Source organism: Elaeis guineensis, chromosome 4, assembly GCF_000442705.2.
Source record: "Elaeis guineensis isolate ETL-2024a chromosome 4, EG11, whole genome shotgun sequence".
Taxonomy (NCBI): domain Eukaryota; kingdom Viridiplantae; phylum Streptophyta; class Magnoliopsida; order Arecales; family Arecaceae; genus Elaeis; species Elaeis guineensis.
Window position 1 is genome coordinate 68312811 of NC_025996.2, and position 24264 is coordinate 68337074.

Below are 24264 nucleotides of genomic sequence, written 5' to 3' on the forward strand. Positions count from 1 at the left end.
AAATCTTAGAAGGGACAATCCAAAAGGTGACACTTTTAGAGAGAGAAACTGGTAGAGAGAGTCTGATTTTCTTAAAGAGAGAAAGTAAAGAGAGAGTGGAGAGAGAAAGTAAAGAGAGAGTGGAGAGAGAAAGTGAAAAAAGGGATAGAGGGAAGAGAGAGAATCTTTCTTTTTTCTCTTCTTTTTTTTTTTCTTTCTTTTTCTTCTTTCTCTTCTTTTTTATTTCTTTCTTTCACGAAACAGAGGACTCAAGGTCCTCTTCCTTTCTTCCTTAGTGGAATAGGGGGGCTATTCCTCCCCTTGTTCCTGAAGCTAGGAGGTTCTCCTCCCAGTCGAGGACTGCCATGGCCGGAGGGGTAGTCCCTGACGGCGACAGCCGTCCGGGTCTGGTGACCGATGACGGCCTATGGCAGTGGAAAACCAAGAAAATGCCCGGGAAAAATAGGGGATTTGATAACAAAATTTTTACAGAATTTCTGGCAGCAATCATGTTTAAAATCCGAGCTTAGGACCTAGAGAAAATTGAAAAGAAGATCATCCGATTGGGTTACCTTGTCTTCGGTAAAGATTGGTTTGATCTTTTGATGGCCGCAATGAGTTCAATCACCGGTAATCCAAGAAGAAAAATGGGGAAAAGGGCAGCTAACGACAGGAAATTTTTGGTGATGAAAAACCAAGGAGATTGAGGCCCTTAAATAAACCTCTAATAGGGATGAATTTGAATTTGATTTGAGCTTTCATTCCTAATGTTTTTAGGACTTTGAATCCGAAAAGGAAGAGAACTCTTTGGGAGTTCCTTCCACTCGTTCTTCCCCTTTCCATGTTAATTCTAGGCTTCCCAGCACGTGCTTTGCATGTACTGGCCTAATTTTTTTTTTTTGCTACTTGCTTTAAGATCTGTATGGGGTATTACATTTTCCTCTTAAAAAGAAATTTCGTCCTAGAAATTTTTCTTACTCAAGCCCTAAAAAATTCAATGTTACTTTTATCTCAAGCAATAGTTATTCCTTAATTTTAAAATCTAATCTTTCAGTATATTAACTTTCAAACGAAATTATTGTTCTGATCAACTTGAAAATAATTCCGACCACTGCTTCTGCTGCGCCAATCTGATTCGATACATTAATGCACTTGTATCAATCTAAGTTTCTAAGATATGTCAAAATCAATATAAGCTATCGTCCCAATGTCCCTAGTATCTATCCATTTATACTCATATCTGATTCTATATGTCATAGTTATCCACTTATGCTCTGATACTATATTAATTGTCACACCTCCAATTCGAGATCGTGAGCCTAGGGGTCATGGCAACTGCCGCATATTCATGAAAAACTCTCTCCATAAGTATGTAAGGCATCTCAACACGATATCATAAAACAACAGCGGAACAAAATTTAAATAATTAATGTTCAACTTTAATTCAAATAAATAAATCAAATATCTTACAAAATAAGATTCCATAACCTTGAATCAAATTTCAATAAAACCTAATTTAAAACAAAATATCAAAATTCGTCTCTAATTTACTCTCCCATATCGAATCCCCAAATCAAGCTAGTCCTCTAAATCTGTAAAAACAGTAAAATAAGAGTAATGAGCTGGACAACCCAATAAGCAATGGTTGTCTTGACTAGATAATTCATGTGATAATATAAATTGCAATTATCGAAATACAATTATCATTAATCAGTACATAAACATAATCCAATTCATTTCAAAATATGAATTCAGTAATATCAGTATCTTTCAAATATTCACATACATAATCATATATCTGATTTTAAAATTGATCGTATTCAAAAATTCGATTCAAAATAAATTTCACTAAACTTATCAATCTTTTACTATGACCACACTTATACCTTATGGTGGGGCCAGAATACTATACTTATACCCTATGGTCGGGCCAGAATACCACACTTATATCTTGTGGCCAGACCATAATACCACACTTATAACCTGTGGTGGGGCTGGAATACTATACTTGTATCCTGTGGTGGGATCAGAAACAGAACCATGAGCTCAAAGTGCCAATGCATAACCCCCAATTGGCAAGGTTCAGAACATAGCCAGATTGAAAGTTTAAAACTGATTCGTAATAAAATTCTTTTCATATTTCATAATTAAATCAAAATATGCACATATGATTTCAAATCAGTAAATAGTTACAATAATTTTATATCAATTTTCATTCAAAATATATTTTCATGAGATTCATAAATCATATATAAATCAATCAATAATTTTATTCTATATGCAAAATAATATTATATAAATGAAAGATCTAGAGAAGATGGATCATTACTTACCTCACATGCTCCAATGGATCCAAATAATTTCAAAAATTTCTCTTTCGAAATCTAATACCCAAAATCATACTTTGATCAAACTTAATCATAATTATTTTTAAAGTAAAAATTCTAAATCCTCAAAAGGCTAGCTGGCTATGCGGTAGCGCTCGACATCCAGCCGGTCAAATATAGAACATCAAATCAATCACTATGAATCAAGAGTCAAGGTAGGGTGCTACGATACAATCGACAATGAGATCTCATGATGCTCGATCCGATCAAAGTGGGAATCAGTAACTGTCCAATAGTCAATGATCAAGATCCGTTCATCAGGATCTATCAAGACTAAAGGGTCTTTCTAAAATCCAAAAAATTTTAAAAGGGACATAATCCAAAAGGTGACACTTTTAGAGAGAGAAATTGATAGAGAGAGAAAGTCAGATTTTTAGAGAGAGAGAATAGAGAGAGAGTGGAGAGAGAAAGCTATACTCAACATCCTCTTCCTTTCTTCTTTAACAGAATAGGGGGGCTCTTCCTCCCCTTGTTCTCGAAGCTGGGTGGTCCTCCCAGCTGAGGACTCCTATGGCCGGAGGGATAGTCCCCGACGGCGACAGCCGGTCGGGTCCGATGACCGACGACAACCCATGGCAGCGGAAAACCAAGAGAATGCATGGAAAAAATAAGGGATTTGATAACAAAATTTTCACAGAATTTTTGGCAGCAATCATGTCTAAAATCTAAGCTTAGGATCTAGAGAAAACTGAAAGGAAGATCATCCGATTGGGTTACCTTGTCTTCGGCAGAGATTGGTTTGATCTTTTGATGGCCACAATGAGTTCAATCACTGATAATCCAAGAAGAAAAATGGGGAAAAGGGCGGCAAACGACAAGAAATTTTTGGTGAGGAAAAACCAAGGAGATCGAGGCCCTTAAATAGACCTCTAGTAGGGATGAATTTGAATTTGATTGGAGCTTTAATTCCTAGTGTTTTTTGGACTCTGAATCAGAAAAGGAAGAGAACTCTTTAGGGGTTCCTTCCGCATGTTCTTCCCTTTTCCACATTAATTCCAGGCTTCCCAGTACGTGTCTGCACGTGCTGGCTTAATTTTTTTTTTTGCTGCTTGCTTTAAGATCTGTATGGGGTATTACAAAAAGGAAAGCGACCTGTGTATCAATCTCTTCAGATCAATCATCATTTCTATGATGATCTATTGATTGGGAGTATTTAGAAATTAATCACTAATAACATATACCTCAAATTTTTAATTTTTGAGAATGTGTCATTATCTTATTAATTTCTTTGACAATTCATGGCACATACACATGAATGGAATTAAAAATCTAATTTCATTAATAATGAAAAATTCATACAAAATTGTCTCAGAATAAATATATATTATCGGCCTGATTGGCTTCTAGGGCATACATCTAATATCTAAGAATTTAATATGAATAAGTTCACAATTATATAAGAGGGATCAAGATATCTTACGCCTCTGGTAAGAGATAAGATCTCATGCATAAGAGATAAGATCTTACGCCCAAGAGATACAACTTGCCTCATCTTGTTTCACACCCCACTTCTCATGTCCCTCCATATCTCACACCCAAGTTCTTGGATGCCCCATGTCACACCCCACCTCTACTCTAACATGAAAATTGTTTTCACACCTGAGGGTGGGTGCATATTAGAAAGAAAAGTGAGAAAGGGACTGCCAGATTTTCTTGAGAAGAAAATCAAGAAAGGTTGAGGAAAGGTTCTTGATCTGTTCCTATGCGAAGCGCGATCTGTGAAGTGAAAAGGCTGAAATCCTTAAGAAGGATTTTCAGCAATAGGAGAAAAAAAATCCGCCATCAGAAGAAGAATCTCTGCAAGGGATCTAGCACCTCGATGAGATGTGACACTCTTGATCAGATCAGAGCCTTGTATGGATACCTGTAGAGATCGGACGCTTGTGCGATTTTAAAAGGACTGTGAAGATATCCACGATCATCAGATTGTGGTATAAATCTACCCATGCAAAGGTGATGATTTGATCTCACTTTCTATTGTTAATCTTGGTCTTAACAACTATGAGGGATTCGGGTTGTTTAAAGATGAGATCTCGCGTATTTAATTAAAAATTAATTTCATATATTCCTTCTGCTGTGCATATCAATCTTCTTTTCTAACAATGTTATGCTTGATATACTTCTAGGAGGCAATAGAAAAGTTGAATGTTTTCTTATAAAGCATGATTGTGATGCACCTTGACTTGGGTGAGTGTGAGTTATGCAAATTATAACTCCAATAAATAGGATTTGTGATCCAATTTTGTTGGCATGTCAAGTATGGGAGGAGATATGACCCATTTTGGGGTTGTCAAGAATAGAAATTTTTTTCTTGTTTGGTTATGGTAATGAAACTTGTAATATTAAACTGTTCCAAGGAACCAGCAAAGAGTATATTTGTGTTGAAGTTGATCAATCATAGTCCTATGTTTGTCCCATGATCGAAGAATTAAAAAGGATAAAATTGAGACAAACTCATTTATTCTCTATTCTCCACCTAAGTCTTTACCCTCATAAGAAAAGACACCTAACACATCTTATTCCTGGAAATGGAAAGGAAACCTTTCAATGTGTTTCCTCAAGCAACCTTTTCTCTTGGTTCATTATTACTTCTCTTTCAAATACAAGGTTGGCAATACTGATATGAGGCATCATACCAACCAAGTACTTGGTTTTATGTATTATCAGTACAATCCTATATCGACGCATGGTATGTTGGACTATGTTGGTTGGGTACCAGTACATGCAAATTCATTTTTTTATGCTTTATTTGCTTTGGTATTTTAGTTTTTCTAAAGTGATTTTTTAAGTCTAATGATTTATATTTGTCATTTGTTTCAACTATTTATGGTTTTAGTGGTTTCAAGATATGGGTTTTAGGGTTAAAACTTTAAAAATCATGGAATACTCCAAGACTTCTGTCAAGTAAATGCAAACTACCACACATGTACTCACAATTAGTCTCATGTAGAATGTTTGTGCCTCTTGTAGACATCTACATGTCATTCATAATTAGGGCCATGAACTTGACTCCAACCTAGATGCTTGTGCCTTCTCAAAATTTAGTATGCCCTTTCAAAACCTAATCTTGCATGTATCCTTTAGATGACATTTTTGTTATATGGACTGTATCCTTTAGTTTATTGCAAAGTTCCTCTTCTTAACACTTGATGGGTACCGGTCTGTCACTAATGGACCATAAGTAGAAATTCTTAAAGATTTGAACAATCCAAGTCTCTGACACTAAGGTTCATCTTTGCACCTGATATTCATACCCAAGTACATGCAACATTGAATGCCATCTGCAAAGAAAAGAAGAGCACCATATTGTTCTATTCAAGGTTTTCTATGCTGGTATTAGGGCCCGATTCGGTTGGCTGGTAGCATGGTTTGGTATGCCCCCTCGTGTTGTTCTATACTGGACCTGCATGACATAGCAGAGAGGGTGGAGGGAGAATGGGAGAGAGGAAAAGAGAGACAGAGGGGAGGAAAGGAGAGGGAGAGAGGGCATTTGGAGGTTGCTGGAGGGCCGTCGAGGCTGTCGAAGGCTTGCTGCACCTGATTGAGAGTTGGAGGAGGGGATCCACCACCCTCCTCCCAATCGAAACAAGGGCTTTGCCCACTGTTTCATTTTTTTATTTTGCCGATTCTGGATGAAGTTGGCAACACCACGCGGCAGGCCTCCAGCAGCCCTTTGGCAGCCTCCGGCGGCCCCCTCTCCCTCTCCTTCTCCTTCCCTCCTCCCTTCTCTCTTTTCCTCTTGTTCTCCCTCTCCCCCTCCTTCCCCAGTTTATCATTTCGACTAATAGAACCATCTCGGTCTGCCACGGCATGGCTTGGTATGCCCCAAACCAGACTGTTTAGGAGGGTTTCGCAATCCTTGGTTCTATTCTTAAATCCCTTTAGGGGTTGTTGCACTATACCCTTCACAAGGTGCTTCACTGCATATTTATCTATCAAGAATATAAAACTACATCTATACCATTGATATGAAATTTCAGGTATTGTCTTTAGGATTTTTAAATACTAAAGGATAAAATAGTCATTCGATAAATTGTTGGCCAGCTAATCTAAACTTAAAATGGAAAAGTTAAAGCAGTACATGACGAGAAAGGTATACAAACAAATTTCTGAACTTTGGAGATGAATATATTGGCTCCCAACTTTCTGAAAAATTAATGCACAGTGAGGGATTTTTGAGTCATACTGATGAATAAATCCCTTTTATTTTTATTGCTGTTACTCCAGAGCTTTATTTAGCATGCATGCATACATGCATACATACATATACATACATACATACATATATACATATATATCCATATATATATATATATATATATATATATATACATACATATATATATATATATATACATATATATGTATGCGTGCGTGCGTGCGTGCGCGTGCGTATACATACATGTATATATATATGTGGATATATATGTATATATATGTATGTATGTATGTATTTGAACTCGTACAGCTTGCTCACTATCTCTGTGTTTGTCATGCTGAAATTTATGTGTCTTCCCTTTCATTGTATATATATGTATATATGTATGTATGTATGTATGTATTTGAACTCGTACAGCTTGCTTACTATCTCCATTATTTGTAATGCTGAATTTATGTTAGTTTTCCCTTTCATTGTATATCTTAATTTATGCAGTAAGGATTGGTTGTGCAATTTATAAATTTCTCCTTCAGAAGTCCGAATGTAATCCTTCAGTAGAAGTATAATATATTAGAGTTAATTTGTCCTTACACTTTTGTTTTGTATGTATGTATGTATTTGAACTTGATGCTTTAGAAATTAGTTGTACAGCTTGCTCACTATCTCCATGCTTGTCATGTTGAATTTATGTTTGTCTTCCCTTTCATTGTATATCTTAACTTATGCAGTAATGATTGGTTGTACATTTGTTTGTAAATTTCTCCTTCAGAAGTCCAAATGTAATCCTTCAGTAGAAGGTATAATATATTAGAGTTAATTTGTCCTTATGCTTTTGTTTTGGCTGTTTTACCACCACAATTATTTCATAGACTATGACCTACATGTAAAAACAATAGCTTGATTCTTCCCAAGAAATGGAATGACTACTTCCATGCTTTAACCCATTGTACAATGATGATTTTTTTCTTTTCTAAATGTGTTATGTCAGGAGGTTTGACCTTCAAAATTCAAGGATAGACTCTTAGACTACAAAGGAAGCAAAAACAAGCTTTAATGACCATAAAAAATTGTTTTTATAGGCTTATAGAGCTACATTTTAGTCTCTGCCAACAAGCACAAAGAGTCAAGTACAGAGGTCTATGGATGCATGGTGGTCTATTGTAGAAGTGTCATGGAACCTATTGTTGATAAACTAGCATGGATTCCTGCTTGGTTATAGCATGGGTGAGTCTTATCGGCTCAATATGGTTGGGGTTGAAGAAAACACATCTTAGGGACCTCCTAGCCTTTGAAATGCATAGCCTGGTGCAAGAGGTTATGGCAAGGTTCAAAGAACTAGTACCAAGTCTTGTACCAGTTTTCTCAGATCAGGACAGATGGATATTACTACTTACTAGGATACAGTTGTCTTGATTCTTGGGATGATCTTGCATCCCATTACCATACTAGGATGGTCAGGTGTCCCAATACCATAGCAGGACAGCAATTTTTTGTTTTTTAAAAATTTTTATCTTTTTTGCTAATTGAGTTTTTGATGAATATTGATGTGTTTTGAAGTCAGTAATGGGGGCATGGTGGCGGTACAAGTACCAACACCTATGGTGCAAATCAAATTGAGAAGTTAATAAGTGTAAAACATTGGCTACTGCTTATTGATCGTAATATCTATAACAATCATGTGTTTAACTGAAATAATGTCAAACTCATCTGAATTTCATACCAAAAAGAAAGAGTTGGTCTGATTTCTCTATATTTCTCTTTTTTTTTTCCACAGTGGTTGAAAAAAAAAAAGAAAAAGGCTGGGGGCTGGATAAAGCCTTATTAGATGCTGTAAAAGATCAAAAATTTCTGCTATCAAGGAGTCTGGACTATTGTAAAGGTACCCTGGATCTGCCATCCTTTCCCTCTCCTTTCTCCTCTTCCTTGCTTTTTTGTTCTCTCTCCCTCTCCCTTTGTCTCCCTCTTTTTCTTGGTCCCCACCTGTAGCAGCCCTACTGCCTCTTTCTCATGTTCAAATCACCTGGTGGTTGGTATTGGCCAAATTGGCCTTGATATCATCTAGAGCTGGCTGGTTTTGGGTGATATGGGTGGGATGTCCTAGGCCAACATAGGATCGGTGTCCCATCTCCTATCTTGATCCACATTTCTTGTTGGAAAGGTATGGTACCAATGGCATTGTCTTGTTCCAGTGGGATCTTAAACCTTACATAAGGCCATTTTACTATTATTGTTTATGCCCATTGGAGACTAATATAAAAAGAAAAAAAAAAGAGATCAACCCATCCATTGCTTGAAAAGAAAAATAGAAAAGAGATTTGTTGCTGCAAGGCTTCGGAGGTGAGGTTGGTAATGAATTGAGCTGGAGATGTTGAGCCGACGTAAACTGCGAGCAAAACCTGCAAAAGAAGTCCCAAAATCATGGGGTGCCCTCCGGTTTAGGACCCTCTGACGCTTAAGTCAGCTGAGGCCTTGAGAACAGGTAGTGAAAAATGAAGAAGTAGAAATCAAGAAGTGAGAGTTTGTGAATGGAGAGAAGTAGCATGAACTCTAAGTGGAGAGAACTCTGGTTTCTCAATGAGAATTTTAGCAGAATTTTGTCTCTGTGAGTTTAAACTTAGCTTGGACTTACCTTTTAGAGAGCACCTTATTTTACTTTTATAGAGGGAGTTTGCTTGGGCCTTAAGAAAAATTTGTTAGACCATTAGAGATCTATTAGGCTGTTAGGCCGATGGAGATCTATTAGGCCGTTGGAGATCTATTAGGCCGTTAGGTTGTTGTAACAAATGGCTAGCTGTGCAGAGATTGTGGGACGGTTGCCCACGTGGCAAATGAGATGGAAGACAGTTACGACTGAGCAGGATGACAACTGTCAGATAATCATCCGGAAACATGGTGGCACGTCGGTAACAGATCGATGTGGGATAGCTGACATCAGTAATTATCTGAACTGGGCATCATGCCTTTGATGTAGATAATCAGGTCGGCATAAAACCGAAGTAAGATGAAGGAGATCGGAGTAAACCGAGGTGAGCATTCCGCTTACTAGCAGTTCTGGATTAAGCTGATTAGCAGATAATACTAGAGAGGTAGGTCAGTCATGGGCCGATGTAATCTGAGAGAATATTTAACTTAGATAACAATCTGCTGCCATGTGTCCAGATGATGTTGAGGTTGGACTTATGATGAGCTCAGCTGTCAGTCTGCTGATAAAGTCGGCCTCTTGATGAGCTTGGCTTCTTGCTAAGGTTGGCCTTCTGATGATCTTGATCTCCTGATGAGGTTAGCTTTCTAATGATTTCAACCTCCTGATGAGGACAGCTTTTTGATGAGCTCAACCTCCTGATGAGATTGAGAGTCAGAGCTCATATCGATATTCTTACCGACTTGAGAGCTCCTGAGCATAAGTCCCGAGGACATTGGCTGTTGAGGTGATAAAACCCCACAATACTTGTCCCCCGCTTCTAAGTCCGAAGAGATCACTTTGGATGAAAGTAGTTTATGAATAAAATCCTCCACTTATCCGATGCGGCGAATCTGTGCTGTTTGGTTCAAGTGAACTACTGCATCCTTCCACTAGAGCTCGGAGTGGGCGGGTTGGATCTCCTGTATATCTGATAGGATTTCAATCTTTGGTGCCTTATTTTCTTCCCTTTTAAGGGCATATTATCTGAAAATTTAAGCCGAAACTTGTTAAGTTGATATTTTATAAGGTTCAACATTTTTTGATGAGATCCAATCTGGAGATCGAATATCTCACTTTTGATCTTGGTCCTTTCGGGACTTAAGCTCGATTTGAAAATTGATTTTTTATCTTGATCCTTTTGAGACTTAAGCTCGATCCGGAGATCGATTTTTCATGTTGGTCCTTTTTGAACTTAAACTCGATCCGGAGATCGGCTTTTCATCTTAGTCCTTTTCGAACTTAACATGAAATGCTGTATCGGACCGAACCACGCAGTACGGGGTGTACCAAATCGGACCGATGGTCAGTCGATTCGATTCGGACTTTTTTTCTGAAAAATCCTCCGAATCGCACTGCATTGGGTGGTTTGGCACAGTTTGGAGCCATACCGCCCAAAATCGGGCGGTATGGCTCGATCCGGCACGATTTGGTGTTGAAACGGTATGGCTCGGTCTGGCATGATTTGGTATTGAACCGAATCGTACTGACAGACCACATGGAGGTAGGGGGTGTGGGTGTTGTGGTGGGACCTGAGCTGTCAATTAGTGGTAGCCAGGCTTTCTTTTCTCATTGAAAGCTGAGCGGCTCTCTCAGACCTCTCAAGAGGTGCTCTCAGGCTTTCGACGATACGAACGATCGAAAGCTTCGAAAAAATTAGAAAGAAGAGAAAAAATTCCATCAAATTGCAATACTTCTTTGAGGAGATGATGATTTTCGATCAGGAGTAAAGTAATGTATTATTTTTTTAGTAAATATTTTATTTTTTATATTTTTGTGGCTAAAAAAAGGATAAGAATGAAGAAGTAAGAAAATAAAGAAAAATCATGCCAAAATTTTATGATTTTGGTATGATTTGATCATATGTGATAGATCTTTGAAAGATCTACATAATGATACTAAAATCATTGATTTTTATTAATTATATATTTTTAAATATATATATATTTATTTATTAAAAAATTATTAAAAAATAAATTCAAAAAAGATATAAAATCAGAGATTCAGAATCATGTTTAGAATGATTCAAGCTACTTGAATCTAACTTCAATTTTTTTAAAATTTTTAAAATTAAAAAATATTTTTATAATTATTTAAAAAATAAAAAATTATAATCAAATAAAAAAAATATAAAATTAGTACTATATTTTAGCTAATTTAGAAATATTATTTGAAGCATATAATATATTTTTGAATTTATGAGTTTTAAAATTATTATTGAAATTTTTTTAAATTTATATATAATATTTTTTAATAATTATTAAACTATCGTATTTTGTTATAGTTGCAAAGATGAGTAAGAAGAAAGATTCAAAGCGTGATATTGGTTGGGATCATGGCAAGATGCTTTCGATTCGGCATCATTGAAAATGTAAATGGTGCAACACAGTTCAAAAGAGGAGGGATGATTAGGTAGAAGCAGCATCTGACTGGTGGTTATCCTGATGTGTCCATGTGTCAGAAATGCCCACAGGAGGTCCGATAGTTAACAAAGAAGCACTTTGCTGATTCAAAAGCAGCGAAGGAAATGACAAAGCAGAAGAGAGCGGAGGTGGACCGTCGAGCTGCAGAGCCATCTTCCTATCACTCTAGAGAGTCAGAGGAGACTTCCGTTCTAGATGATGAGGAGGTATAGATGGAGGCTGCCATTCAGACGAGCTTAGATGATCAGTACTGGCAAGAGAAGATGGTCAGGTGTAGAGAGCAATTTGGACCATCATGCTACGAATCGAGATCTGGATCAGCGATCGGTGGGAGAGAATCCAAGTTCAGGAGGACTACTTCAGTCAGAGAGCCCGGTGATAGAGGAAGCAGGCATAGTATATTATCTTTGTTGGAAGCTTTTGGTAGTAGGAGGGGGTCCTTCAGAGATATTCCAACAGGAGCCACCATCCATGATTTGATTCCATATGCTTTTCGTAGCAAGGATTCAAATCAGCAAAAGATTGACACTATGGTGAAAAAAGATAAGAAGAAGGATACGTGGCGAGCTATTAGATTATGATTTTATTTCAGCCATATTCCAGCAAATACAGCAGACAATCCTTACTATCGATCTGCCATTTCAGCCATAGAGGCTGCCGGTCAAGGTGTAGATCTGTCAGGATCTAAGAACATCTTTGGTCAGTTTTTTGACAGTAACAAGAAGGATCTGCAAAGATGGATTACTTCTTACAAGAATAAATGGTCCACATACGGATTGACAGTGATGTGTGATGGTTGTACAGATCCTATTAGACAGAGCATCATTAATTTTTTGACATACTGCGATAGAAAAATATTTTTCTTAAATCAATTTATGCTTCAGATAAGATGCACGATGCCGCATATATCCTTGATCTGATGGAGGAGATGATTGATTCAGTAGGTGAGCAGTATGTCGTGCAAGTTATCACAGATAATGGGCCACAATATAAGGCTACCAGAGAGTTGCTAATGGAGCGGCAACCACAGATATACTGGACCCCATGCGCTGCGCATTGCATTGATCTTATATTGATGGATACTAAAAAGATTCGTAGGGTGCAGCAGGTAGTGGAGATTGTCCAGACTATTACTAGATTCATCTACAATCACATATGGGTCCTTTCATTGATGCGGACGTATACTGGGAGAAAGATCTTGAGATTGGATGTCACATGATTTGCTACCAACTACACAACTCTTGATAGTCTTCTTTAGAAGAAAGCAGCTTTATGTCAGATGTTTGTCAGTGTCGAGTGGCAGAAGAGCAGATATGCGAGGGCCGGTACTGATGGAAGTCATGTGAAGAACTTGATGACGAGTTAGTCATTCTGACAACGGGCTGAGAAGACGGTGAAGGCTATTAAGTCATTATATGAGGTGCTTCATGCTGTGGATAGTGAAAGATATCCCCAGATAGGCTTCTTATATTACATGATGGAGAGGGCAAAGAAACAGATCAGTGAGAATGATCCGAAACATGCTCAAAAATTCATTAACATCATTGAGTGCCATTGGGACTATCAGATGGGTAGAGGTTTGCATCTAATCGGTAAGCACGGATTCAAGAATACTTTAAAATATTTTTTTTCTTATACTTGTAAAAGTGTACTTAATCAATTATAAAATTTATTAGTAGCTTACTATTTGAATTCGAGATTTTAGTATACCATTTTTGGGATTGATATGGATAACGAGCTTCTTGCTACTCTTCATAACGTGATATATAAGATAGTGCCCTATCTAGAAATTGTATCCTTGTGCTTGTAAGAGGTAGTTTAAAATAGATATGGTTATTCAACTGAATTTGATTTGTACTCAACGATATATTTATAAATTTAATAAATATATTTTTTATAGACAAAATAGTTTAGAGAGAGATCAGATAGCTTTGGAATCCCATCAGCTGTCGTAAGCAAAAAAAAGTAAATCTAGGTAAATTACATATCAATAATGAGCAGCATAGATTGACTTCATATGCTTGATAATATCATAAAATTTGATATATAATTTTGTTTTTGCAACTGAATGGTGGATTCATTATGGAATGTCCGCAGAATATTTGAGAGATGTGGCTGTCCGCATTCTTTTTCCAAACGGTCTCTGCTAGTGGCTGAACGCAATTGGTCGATTTTTGCCCTTATCTACAGCAAACAGAAAAATCGTCTGACACAAAAGTACCTCAATGATCTTGTATATGTTCATTATAATCTGAGATTGAGGCTAAAATACATTCAAGAAGAAATACAACTGAAGTACACTGATCTGATACTAGATGATTATGCTGACGAAGATGACGATCCGATCATCGAATGGCTTGCAGGTCAGTAGCAGGAGTCAAAACTTGATGAGCCAGAGTCCCCTCTACGACCACCCAGTGTGGTAGTTAGGGAGATCAGAGTGGATCCAAGGTAATGGGTAGGAAAAAATATTTCACATAAAGTTCTAACTGATCAGTCACAGCCTGAAGAGACACAGAGGACTCATTCATCATATGACTTGATGTCCGATACATCCTCGCAGAGATTTGAGCGAGAAATGTTTAGACGAGATCGGTCAATAACAAGACATCCATCCTCCCAATCATAAAAAACTGAGTCACAGAGGGGCACAAGGGGAGGAAAAGGAAAGATAGTTGCACATGCACCACTCTCGAAAGTACAAGAGTTATCTGGCTCAGATTCAGAGATCAAAGAAAGTAATGATGGTACTAGTAGTAGTCATGGATTTGATGATCAGAGAGGAATTGGAGGATAGGAGACCACTGCTTATGAGATATGACTGCAGGGTGATATTCGATTCACCGATGAGTTTCAGTTTACACATGTCATACAAGATAGGGATCATGGTGGACGAGTCGGTAGAGATCGTGGGGAGTCGATTTCATATAGACAACGGACTCCTAGAGATCGTCCAACATACGATGCAGCTGCAGACGATCTTGCACATGGAGTAGGATCCATGGATGTATCTGGATCATCCTTGCATTATGGATACTATTACCCACAGCCATCTTATGATTCATATAGATATGGTGCATCCGAGGCATCATTTTCTAGTGGTTACTATCCTATACAGCTTGGAGCATCTTACAGATTAGATTTTGCTACCGACATATTGGATGGACTCCTCCACAGACATATTATCATCCGAAGGATACTTCTCAGAGTCAGAGTTTGAGTGAGGGATCTAAGATGTCTTAAAATCCAGAGAGAATGCCTTATGAGATGAATATTCAGGAGTACAGTACTTCTGGGTTAGAGAGATGGACTGATGTTTCTTCAGACTATGTCGATGATCCAGATATCTACGAGCATCACAGACACTCGACGAGAAATTAGATATAGAGCAGATCTTGAGGTTAGTATTATCATTCTTTGTGCTTTATAGTTTAAAAGTTTAGATACATTTTAATGCACATTTATATTTTTTTTTAAAATTTTAGGATAATAGAGTTGTAATATAATGTAAACAAATATATATTTAAAATTTTGGATCAAAAATTTCTGTACCACTATCGAATTCAAAAATTGAACCCAAATATGTCAATAATATGCAATATAATATATTTTTGGGGTTATAATTATGAATTAATAACTTGAAGATTAAAAAAATGAAATAAAACAACAAAAAAAATTTGTATCGATATCGAATCGGTACGTCGAAGCGTACCATGTGTCGGCACGGTACGGTATCGATATTGTACCATATCGACCCAATGTCGGTACGGGTATCGATACGGGTATAGCGATCCTTGGGACTTAAGCTCGATTTAGAGCGGCTTTTTATCTTAATCCTTTCGAAACTTCAGCTCGATCCAGAGATTGACTTTTCATCTTGGTCTTTTTGGAGCTTCAGCTTGATCCAAAGATCGATATTTTGGTCCTCAGAGGGACTTGGCCTATTCGGGGCTTTAAATCGATTTGGAGATTGGATTTTTGGTCCTATCAGGACTTATCTCGATCCGAAGATCGAGGTTTTTGATCCTCAGGGAGACTTGGCCCATTTGGGATATTAAACCGATTCAGAGATCAAATTTTTTATCCTATCGAGATTTATCTCGATCCGAAGATCAGATTTTTGATCCTCTTGATGAGATCAGTCCCCTTCTGATAAGGCCTTCTGATGAGATCGGCCTTTTATGAGGTCGGCCTCCTGACGAGATTGGCATTCTGATGAGATCGGCCAATCTCTTCTGTTTGGTTCCTCAGGTGAATCACTGTATCCCTTCAGATAAGTTTTTAGTATAGATTGCTAATGTGTATTTACCGATGACTTCTACTTCGAATCTTGTTGAGGGTTTTTAGGTGACCATGGATAGTGTCAAGGTTGGCTTCCTCCACTTCGGATCCTATCAGGGATAACTTTGAATCCTGTAGATGTTTTTTGGATGACCTCGGATCCTGTCAAGATCAGTTTCTTCCAGCTCGAATCTTATCGAGGCGACCTCAGATCTTGTTGAGGATTTTTTTTAATACACGCACACACACACACATATATATATATACATATATTGGCCCGATCTGGGTTTAACTGTCCCATATAGGACTTAGATAATTATATTTATAATGAACTATTGCGGTCAAGAAGTTAGATGGCTCGGATGATTGGGTTAACTCTGCTCCCATGTACATGAGGTATTGTCCGTTTTGGCTCATGATCATCTTTGGGCTTCAATGGACTTTAGGCTTCAGTAAGCCTTGGTCATTTGGAGCTTCACGATTTTACCTTTTACGGAGAGAGAGAAAGTTTCAATCTATATTAGCCATGCTTCCTCTTAACTCACAACTAATGTGAGATTAAAAATGTCGTTCTCTTATAACATGAATATTATCTGACCTCGATTGGGTCAATCATGAAGTCGATGTAGCTTAATATAATAAGTAAACTTCAAAAAATAATATGACTTTAAGAATTAGATCGATTGATTAAGAACAAACCAATCTTAATAAATTGAATGTAATAGAGGTTTAAAAAATACTTCTATCCGATGTCGTCATGGGCAGATTGGGTCTACCATATATCAGATGAGTTTCATCTTGAGATGTTTCATCTTTTTTAAGGGTATATTGTCTTAAAATCTCAAATCGGAACTCGAGTTTCCTCAAATAGATATCTCGTTTGGACAGACTTTCTTGTCCTTGTTTGATTAGACTTCATAACCTCATTCGGACAAAAGATAGTTCAACTTAATTGTAGAGATTTGATCTCTTGTGGATAAGAATTGAGATATTGAAGAAAATTTTACTGAAGGCTCATTGTCAGTGCATTGCCTTTTCAGGGAAGAACTTTTATCTAACCTCCAATCTCCACCAAGGTTTGACATTATGTTGATGATCCCAGTAGTAGGCAGATTGTGATGGATTGGTTGCTGATTGCGTTGAGACAGAGTTTTTTGAGGAATTGCCTCTAATTGCTACTCTGTAGTACATTGAAGTAGAGGTAAAACTGCTTCTGGCACGCCTCCCAAAGAAGATGGTGAAGGATAGAGTTGTTTCGTGCTCTCAGATTCATCAATTTTTTACAAAGTTTTTGGGCAAAAGCCCTTCCTCTAGCGTCAATCTATTGCTGCAAGGCTCTAGAGGTGAGCTCAGCAATGAACCGAGCTCTGAGAGTTGAATCGATGTGAACCGCGAGTAAAACCTGCAAAAGAAGTCCCAAAACTATGGGATGCCCTCCGGTTTAGGATCCTCTGATGCTTAAGTTAGTCGGGACCTTAGGAATAGATAGTGAAAATGGAGAAGTAGAAAGCAAGAAGTGAGAGTTTGTGAATGGAGAGAAGTAGAATAAACTCTAAGTGGAGAGAACTCTGGTTTCTCAATGAGAATTTTAGTAGAGTTTTGTCTCTATGAGTTCAGACTTAGCTTGGGCTTATCTTTCGGAGAGCATCTTGTCCCCTTTTTATAGATGAAGCTTGCTTAGATCTTAAGAAAAGTTTGTTAGGCTGTTAGAGATCTGTTGGAGATCTGTTACGCCGTTAGTTTATTGTAACAGAATAGCCAGTTATGCAGAGATCGTAGGACAGCTGCCCACATGGCAAATGAGATGGAAGATAGTTACGGCTGAGCTGGATAACAACTGTCAGATAACCATCCGTAGACGTGGTGGCACGTCGGTAACAGACCGATGTGGGATAGCTGACATCAGCAATTATCTGAACTGGACATCATGTCTTTGGTATCGATAATCAGGTCGGCATAAAACCGAAGTAAGATGAAGGAGATCGGAGTAAACCGAGGTGAGCATTCTGCTTACTAGCAGTTTCGGATTAAGCCGATTAGCAAATAATATTGGAGAGGTAGGTTGGTCATGGACTGATGTAATCTAAGAGAATATTTAACTCAGATAACAATCTGCTGCTACGTGTCTAGACGATGTTGAGGTTGGACTTATGATGAGCTCAGCTGTCCGCCTGCTGATGAGATCGGCCTCTTGATGATGAACTCGGCCTCTTGATGAGGTCGAGAGTCAGGGCTCATATCGATATTCTTGTTGACTCGAGAGCTCCTGAGCATAAGTTCCGAAGATATTGGCTAAGGTGGTAAGACCCCACAACAAGATCAACCCATCTATTGCTATTAATCTTCTAGTTCTCTTGATATTGGAGAACCTACTTCCAACTATTATATATGATGTAACATTTGCCATTATTGATTTTAATGCTACTTGCGAGAATACATGGATATTGATGATTACCCTAAATCGGGTTGATATTTATATATTATAAACATTTTTGTTCTTATTTTAATCTTTAGAAGAAGTTGCATCTTTTTGTGTAAAAGTATGTGCAAAAGAAAAATGTTTTCATTATATTTGAATATTAATTTATGAATTCATGCACATCAATATTATATTCTATGCATTCACAAAGAATGTTCAAGCCACATGTTTCACTTGATAATGAGGAATATACAGTAGGCATATGAGGGGTGAAGAAGTTTGTTAAGCATGTCTTGCAGGCTGAGCGCAAAACTAGAATGGTTCTATTTGTGTATTACTTCAGCTTCTTATTGGGACTGGAGTATATGTGATAATACTTTAACCTCTGACCGAGTAATTTACAACAAAATGAAGATCTGTTCAACAATAGCTGTATGCTAAAGAGGGATAGAAGAGAGAATCGATGTAAGGATGCACCAAAACAAAGATATAATAGAATGGACAAGAAGGAAGAAAAAGAGCACCAGTCTGTTTACATAGCTCATGAACGTTAAAATAGGCTCCTTATCAAGAAGCATGACATACAAATCGCAAGATAACTAATATGTTGCGTAAGGAGGTTGACCATGATGAGTGTCTTCATGTTAAAACTTTTTTCCCATTCAGAATTTTGTAACAAGTGGCATGTATGATTATCATCTAACTGGTTCTGTATTATCCAAGACCTAAGCAACAGGGTCCAAGGATCCCAACTGATTTAATGTTCAAACAACAGGCATAAGTCACACTCTTTTCTCCATGTAAAGCAAGCATGTACTTGGCTAAGCCCTTTTAACATGCCCTTCTTTTTAAAATGAACATAGTTCAGAATTCTGCATTCTACCAAGGGCTGCTGTCCATGCAAAAGCTTGGACTTCGTGATGTAAGGTGAACTGAACATGCGAGTCCGATGTTCTCTCTCTCTTTCTCTCTCTCTAAAGAAAAGAAGTTTGACAGAACATGCGTTGTATTTCCATCTCCATATCTTTCTGTTTGTATGATATTCAGAATTTTTGCTCTGGATGAGACAATCTAAGATACCATCCTCTGTCATTCTCAGTCTTTTAGCATTGAAGGCACCGGTGACCTTCACCAACTCAGGACACTTTGAATTCTGTTTAAATTTGATTTAAATTCCCTTCCAATTGAACCTGAGGCTGAGAATATAACTCAATGGGTCAACCTAAGTTGGTGTTAAGCTGAAAGCATCGCTTCGTTGCCTTAACATTGTCAGCTCTGACTTCTGAGAGGAATCAAAACCTGCCTCTAAAGAGCTATGACTACTGAGAGGAATCAAAATCTGCCTTCAGTGAGAACAGTGATGTGATATTATTGTGGTCTTTTCCAAAGCTTTCATCCAATCAGTAATAATTCTCAGTCTCCAGTTAAAAACAAACAGGTTGCCTTTTGATGGTAACTTTGTATGTGTGGATCCTTGCTGTCATGGTTGTTAGCATTGTCTTTAGCTGGATCTGAGTTGTGTTACACAACCTTATTGCTTGTGTGAGTTTAATTAAATAGTTGCATGTACCAATCCATGCTGGACCGGTACCTAGACCCGGAACTGGGTCAGGGCCGGGTACCATCATGCTGCTTGATATCAAGCAATGCCAGCCTATTTTGACCTGTTTCATTTTTACATGAGTTGATGGAACTTGGTACTGCTTGATACTGAGCCAAAACTGATGAACTCCCTTTCTTTCTTGCTTGCTTTTGAACTGATCGAGTAGGCTGAAGAGGAGTGAAGGGCTCATATTGGTGCCTAAGCATGACTCGTATAATTTAAGTGATGTGATGTGTTTTGTTAATGTGATTACGTTCTATTATTGTCAAGGATTGTTATGAAATAAATACCAATGCAGTTTTAGGATGCCATATCAGCTAAAATGACATTGCACAGCACGGAATGATGTGGCACATTGCACGCCTACCAGTCCTGTGGTACTGGCATAGAAGACCTTGGTTGTTAGTCATAGTGAGTCATTCAACGTTTTACTACCTTTCGAAATCTTAAACCTTAGTGAATGAAACCATGTTAATGCAGTTCTTTGGGCCTGTTAATATCTTGTAATCCTTTATCTTTGTTTTTGATCCTTTATTTTTCTTTTTCACTTTAACATCTTTGATAATTTGGTATGAGCATATGCTCCATATTCTCATCAAACCAGGCTGCCGATTCAGATCCTTTGGCTGGAGTTGACAGAAAGCAAACAGATATACTAATGTACTGTACAGGTGGCATACGATGTGACATATATTCTACAATTCTTAGGTACCTAGTTAATCAGTTGCTTATTTTGCAGTTGTCACCTTGCATTCGTTTTGATAATAGCCATGCTAAACAGTTTGCATTTTTATTGACTTTTCAAACTCATTCATGCTAGACAAAAGGGTTTCCAAAATTTGTATACCTTAAGTGGGGGCGTTTCCAATTATCTCAAGAGTGAAGGTCCTGCTGAATGGCTGGGGAATTTGTTTGTTTTTGACTCCCGCCTTTCCTTACCACCTTCTATCTACAAGCCTGGGGCCACTGCCAATGGAAGACCACAACTAGCATATGAAAGGAGTACATTTGCAAGATGCTATATATGTGTATCACAATTGCCTGAACTTAGGCATCGAAATTGTGCGAATCTTGATTGCAATCGGCTATTTCTGTAAGTTTATATGACTATTTTTCATGTTTCCTCACAAAATTACATCGATTCAAAATATATAATAAGAAGCTGTTCTAAGTGAAGATTGGAATTGGCTTTCATTGTTGTCTACTGTCTGTTTTCAGGTCTTGTAGCTCTTGTGTGAGGGAGTTGAGAGGATGCTGCTGTTCCACCTGCGCATGTGCTCCTCGATTAAGGCCGGTATTATCTGGGCGCCAGAGATACCAGAAGTGGCATATATATCGTGATGTGGAATTGCAAAAGTCATAGCCTAACTCGATCTTTATTTCTTGTTTTCTTTATGATGCCTTTGAAAATCATGTCATGCTCTTGAGAGTTGGTCATTATTTTGACACATCTTGGCGGGATTCAAATAGTGAGTCATGGTGGTATACAGTTTATTATGACAGAGACACATATATTATAGTGTATCCTAGGAAGTCCTAAAACTGTGAACTTGTCAGTGCAGTTGTTTTGGTCCCTAATCTTTTTAATTGTTCAGTTATTCAGTGTTTACCTCTTAAAAAGTTAATTGTTTTGAGTTCATTATTACTATTGTGTTGATTCACCTTATACCCTATCTTATATTGGAGTACGGAAGGCAGCACTTTATTCTTGTGGAATCAAGGTCTTTCCAACAATGCCTAATATGAGATATTTGCATTAATCATTTAGAATCCGGTACGAGGAATCCCGCCATATGGATTGGATCCTTGTTCAATCCCATCACAGGTTTTCTAGCTTGGTTGACCACTTGGATAATGACATTCTCATGTTCAAGTTTTTCTATAGAGAACAGATCTTTTTGAGAGACTTGAGCAAGAAAATGTTGACCATTGATCCTGGATCGATGAAGATCCTTTTGGAGTAATTGCTCTTGATGAATTCTTTAATGTAGTGTGACTGTGCAGTTTGGTAGGTGTTACGAAGTCTTTGACCGAGAAATTTTTATTATTAAGTTCATCTGGACTTGGTGTGTAAGATGCACTTACCATATAGTAATCATAAATGTCCAGGTGAAGTTCATCTTGTGTCATGTTCAGCTTTCGGGTATAGATGTATGTGTTCGATGTCCAGTTCAGACATGTAATTTAACATTTACATAGGTTATAGTAGGTTGATATCAGACTGAAAAAGGTGATTTTAAAAATGTTTTATCATTTGTGAATGCCTTTCAAACTTTGTGAATTTCTTCGTAGTAGAGGATTAACATTTTAGTTGCCATTGCTCGGTAAAAGTATGATAATGTATTTAGGAAAAACTTCCATCTGGTGCACTAATTTGAAAAACCAGTATTGTGTTCAAATCTTGTGTTATGAACTGATCTATTGTGGATTAAGTAGGAAGGCAAGAGTTTTGCCACCCTAGGTCCAAGAAATATGTTCCATATTTCCTCCTATAAATAATAAATTTCTCTCCTACCAGGAAATCTGTTGCTAATGGTGTCTAAGAAATGCTTTCCATTATTACCACTTATTGCAGAAGTGATTGCTAGGAATTTAACTTTGTTCCATCAAATTTACAAACATTAATGGATCCTACAATAACGACACACTATGTCCACCTATAAATCGCTTTTGTACCAGTAAACTCAATTCTATCGAGATTGCTCTTTTAGGGGAATAAGTCATATTAGCTCTTTACTTGGCCTTTTACGCTCCTTTGCTTCCCATCTTGGATAAATAAGTTGTAATTGCTACGGAGATTTAGTTTTAAACTATTTTCAACAAATTTTTCTAATTTTTGGTTGGAAAATTTCAACCATTAAAGCTTTTATACCTGTTTTTAAAACATTTAGTCTCCTATTACGAGAAGTAATGTCAATTAAAGTTGCATTTATTTCTTTGCCCATCTAGCTGACTCCTAATTGATTCATAGGCCTTTGGGCCTTGTACCATAGACACATGCATGCACTCGACTTAGGCAACTATGGCTTGCCGTGAACTTGCTGATGGTATTTAAAGTTTAAAGTTGAGTGGTTTAGGGAAACTTGTTCTTTAGTGCAAAAATCCGTTTGCGTCGGAGAAGCTGGAGTCGGGGAAGCCGCGGTCGTCGTCGGGACCTGCAAGGGAAGTCTAAACCGGAGGTGGGGTTGCTCCGGCAAGACCTTCCGACGCTCAAGTCAGTTCTCTGCCTCAACAAGAATGGAGTGCTCGAACGGAGAATTTAGCAGAGTTTTGAGATAAGGAAAATGAACTTAAAGAATAACGTATCTGGGTCCCCCTTTTATAGGCGGAGGAGGCAACGGATTGATGGCGACGTTCGTAACCGTCTGGTAGTGGGCCGCCCATGGTCAGGAGAATTGATTGCGAAAGATAGTGGGGTAGACCCGTGGCTATCGTCATAGCCCGCCACGTAGGGCCTGTTGCAGGTAGTGGAGCGGCGTCCGTTGCCGCTAGTTGCCAGCGAGTAGTGGGATCGTGCAGCACCTGCCGCAGGGAGCGGAGCAGAATCGTGGCCGTTGACACAGCCTGTCAGAGAGTAATGGGTCCGCCGCAGGGGGTGATGGAGCCGCGCGGAATCCGCTACAAGAAGTGGAACAGGATCATGGTGGTTATTGTGATCTGCCAGGGGGCGCGGATCTGCTGATCGAGGCTCGGCAGTGGTCGGAGTTCGGGAGGGGTCCTCCTGCAATTTAAAATTAAAGGCGAGGTCCGGCTCTCGTAGGAGTTCGGATGGAGCTTGCCAGCAGTTGATACTGAGAGCGGAGCCCGGCTCCCGTAGGAGTCCGGGCGGAGCTGTGCTGCTGTCGGCGGTGGAGCCCGGCTCCCGTAGGAGTCCGGGCGGAGCTGCGCTGCTGTCAATGGAGGAACCCGGCTCCCGTAGGAGTTCGGGCGGAGCTGCGCTGCTGTCGGCGGAGGAGCCCGGCTCCCGTAGGAGTCCGGACGGAGCTGCGCTGCTGTCGATGGAGGACCCCGGCTCCCGTAGGAGTCTGGGCGGAGCTGCGCTGCTGTCGGCGGAGGAGTCCGGCTCCCGTAGGAGTCCGGACGGAGCTGCGCTGCTGTCGATGGAGGAACCCGGCTCCCGTAGGAGTCCGGGCGGAGCTGCGCTGCTGTCGATGGAGGAGCCCGGCTCCCGTAGAAGTCCGGGCGGAGCTGCGCTGCTGTTGGCGGAGGAGCCCGGCTCCCGTAGGAGTCCGGGCGGAGCCGTTCTGCTGTCGATGGAGGAGCCCGGCTACTCGAAGTCGATTCCGTCGAGGATTTCGGCTGTGGGTATTTTATACCCAACACCAGTCCCCCT

The 24264-nt window shown here is 38.8% G+C and overlaps 1 protein-coding gene across 1 annotated transcript in view; it reads left to right on the plus strand.

The window, feature by feature from the left end:
- LOC105034976 (rhodanese-like domain-containing protein 8, chloroplastic) overlaps window positions 1-21576 on the plus strand; it is a 51859-nt gene extending 30283 nt beyond the window's left edge. The window contains 3 exon segments of the mRNA XM_010910344.4: window positions 20536-20639; window positions 20752-21024; window positions 21150-21576. Of these exon segments, the coding sequence (XP_010908646.2) occupies window positions 20536-20639; window positions 20752-21024; window positions 21150-21294 (522 nt within the window). The 3' untranslated portion in view covers window positions 21295-21576.
- The last annotated feature ends 2688 nt before the right edge of the window (window positions 21577-24264 follow it).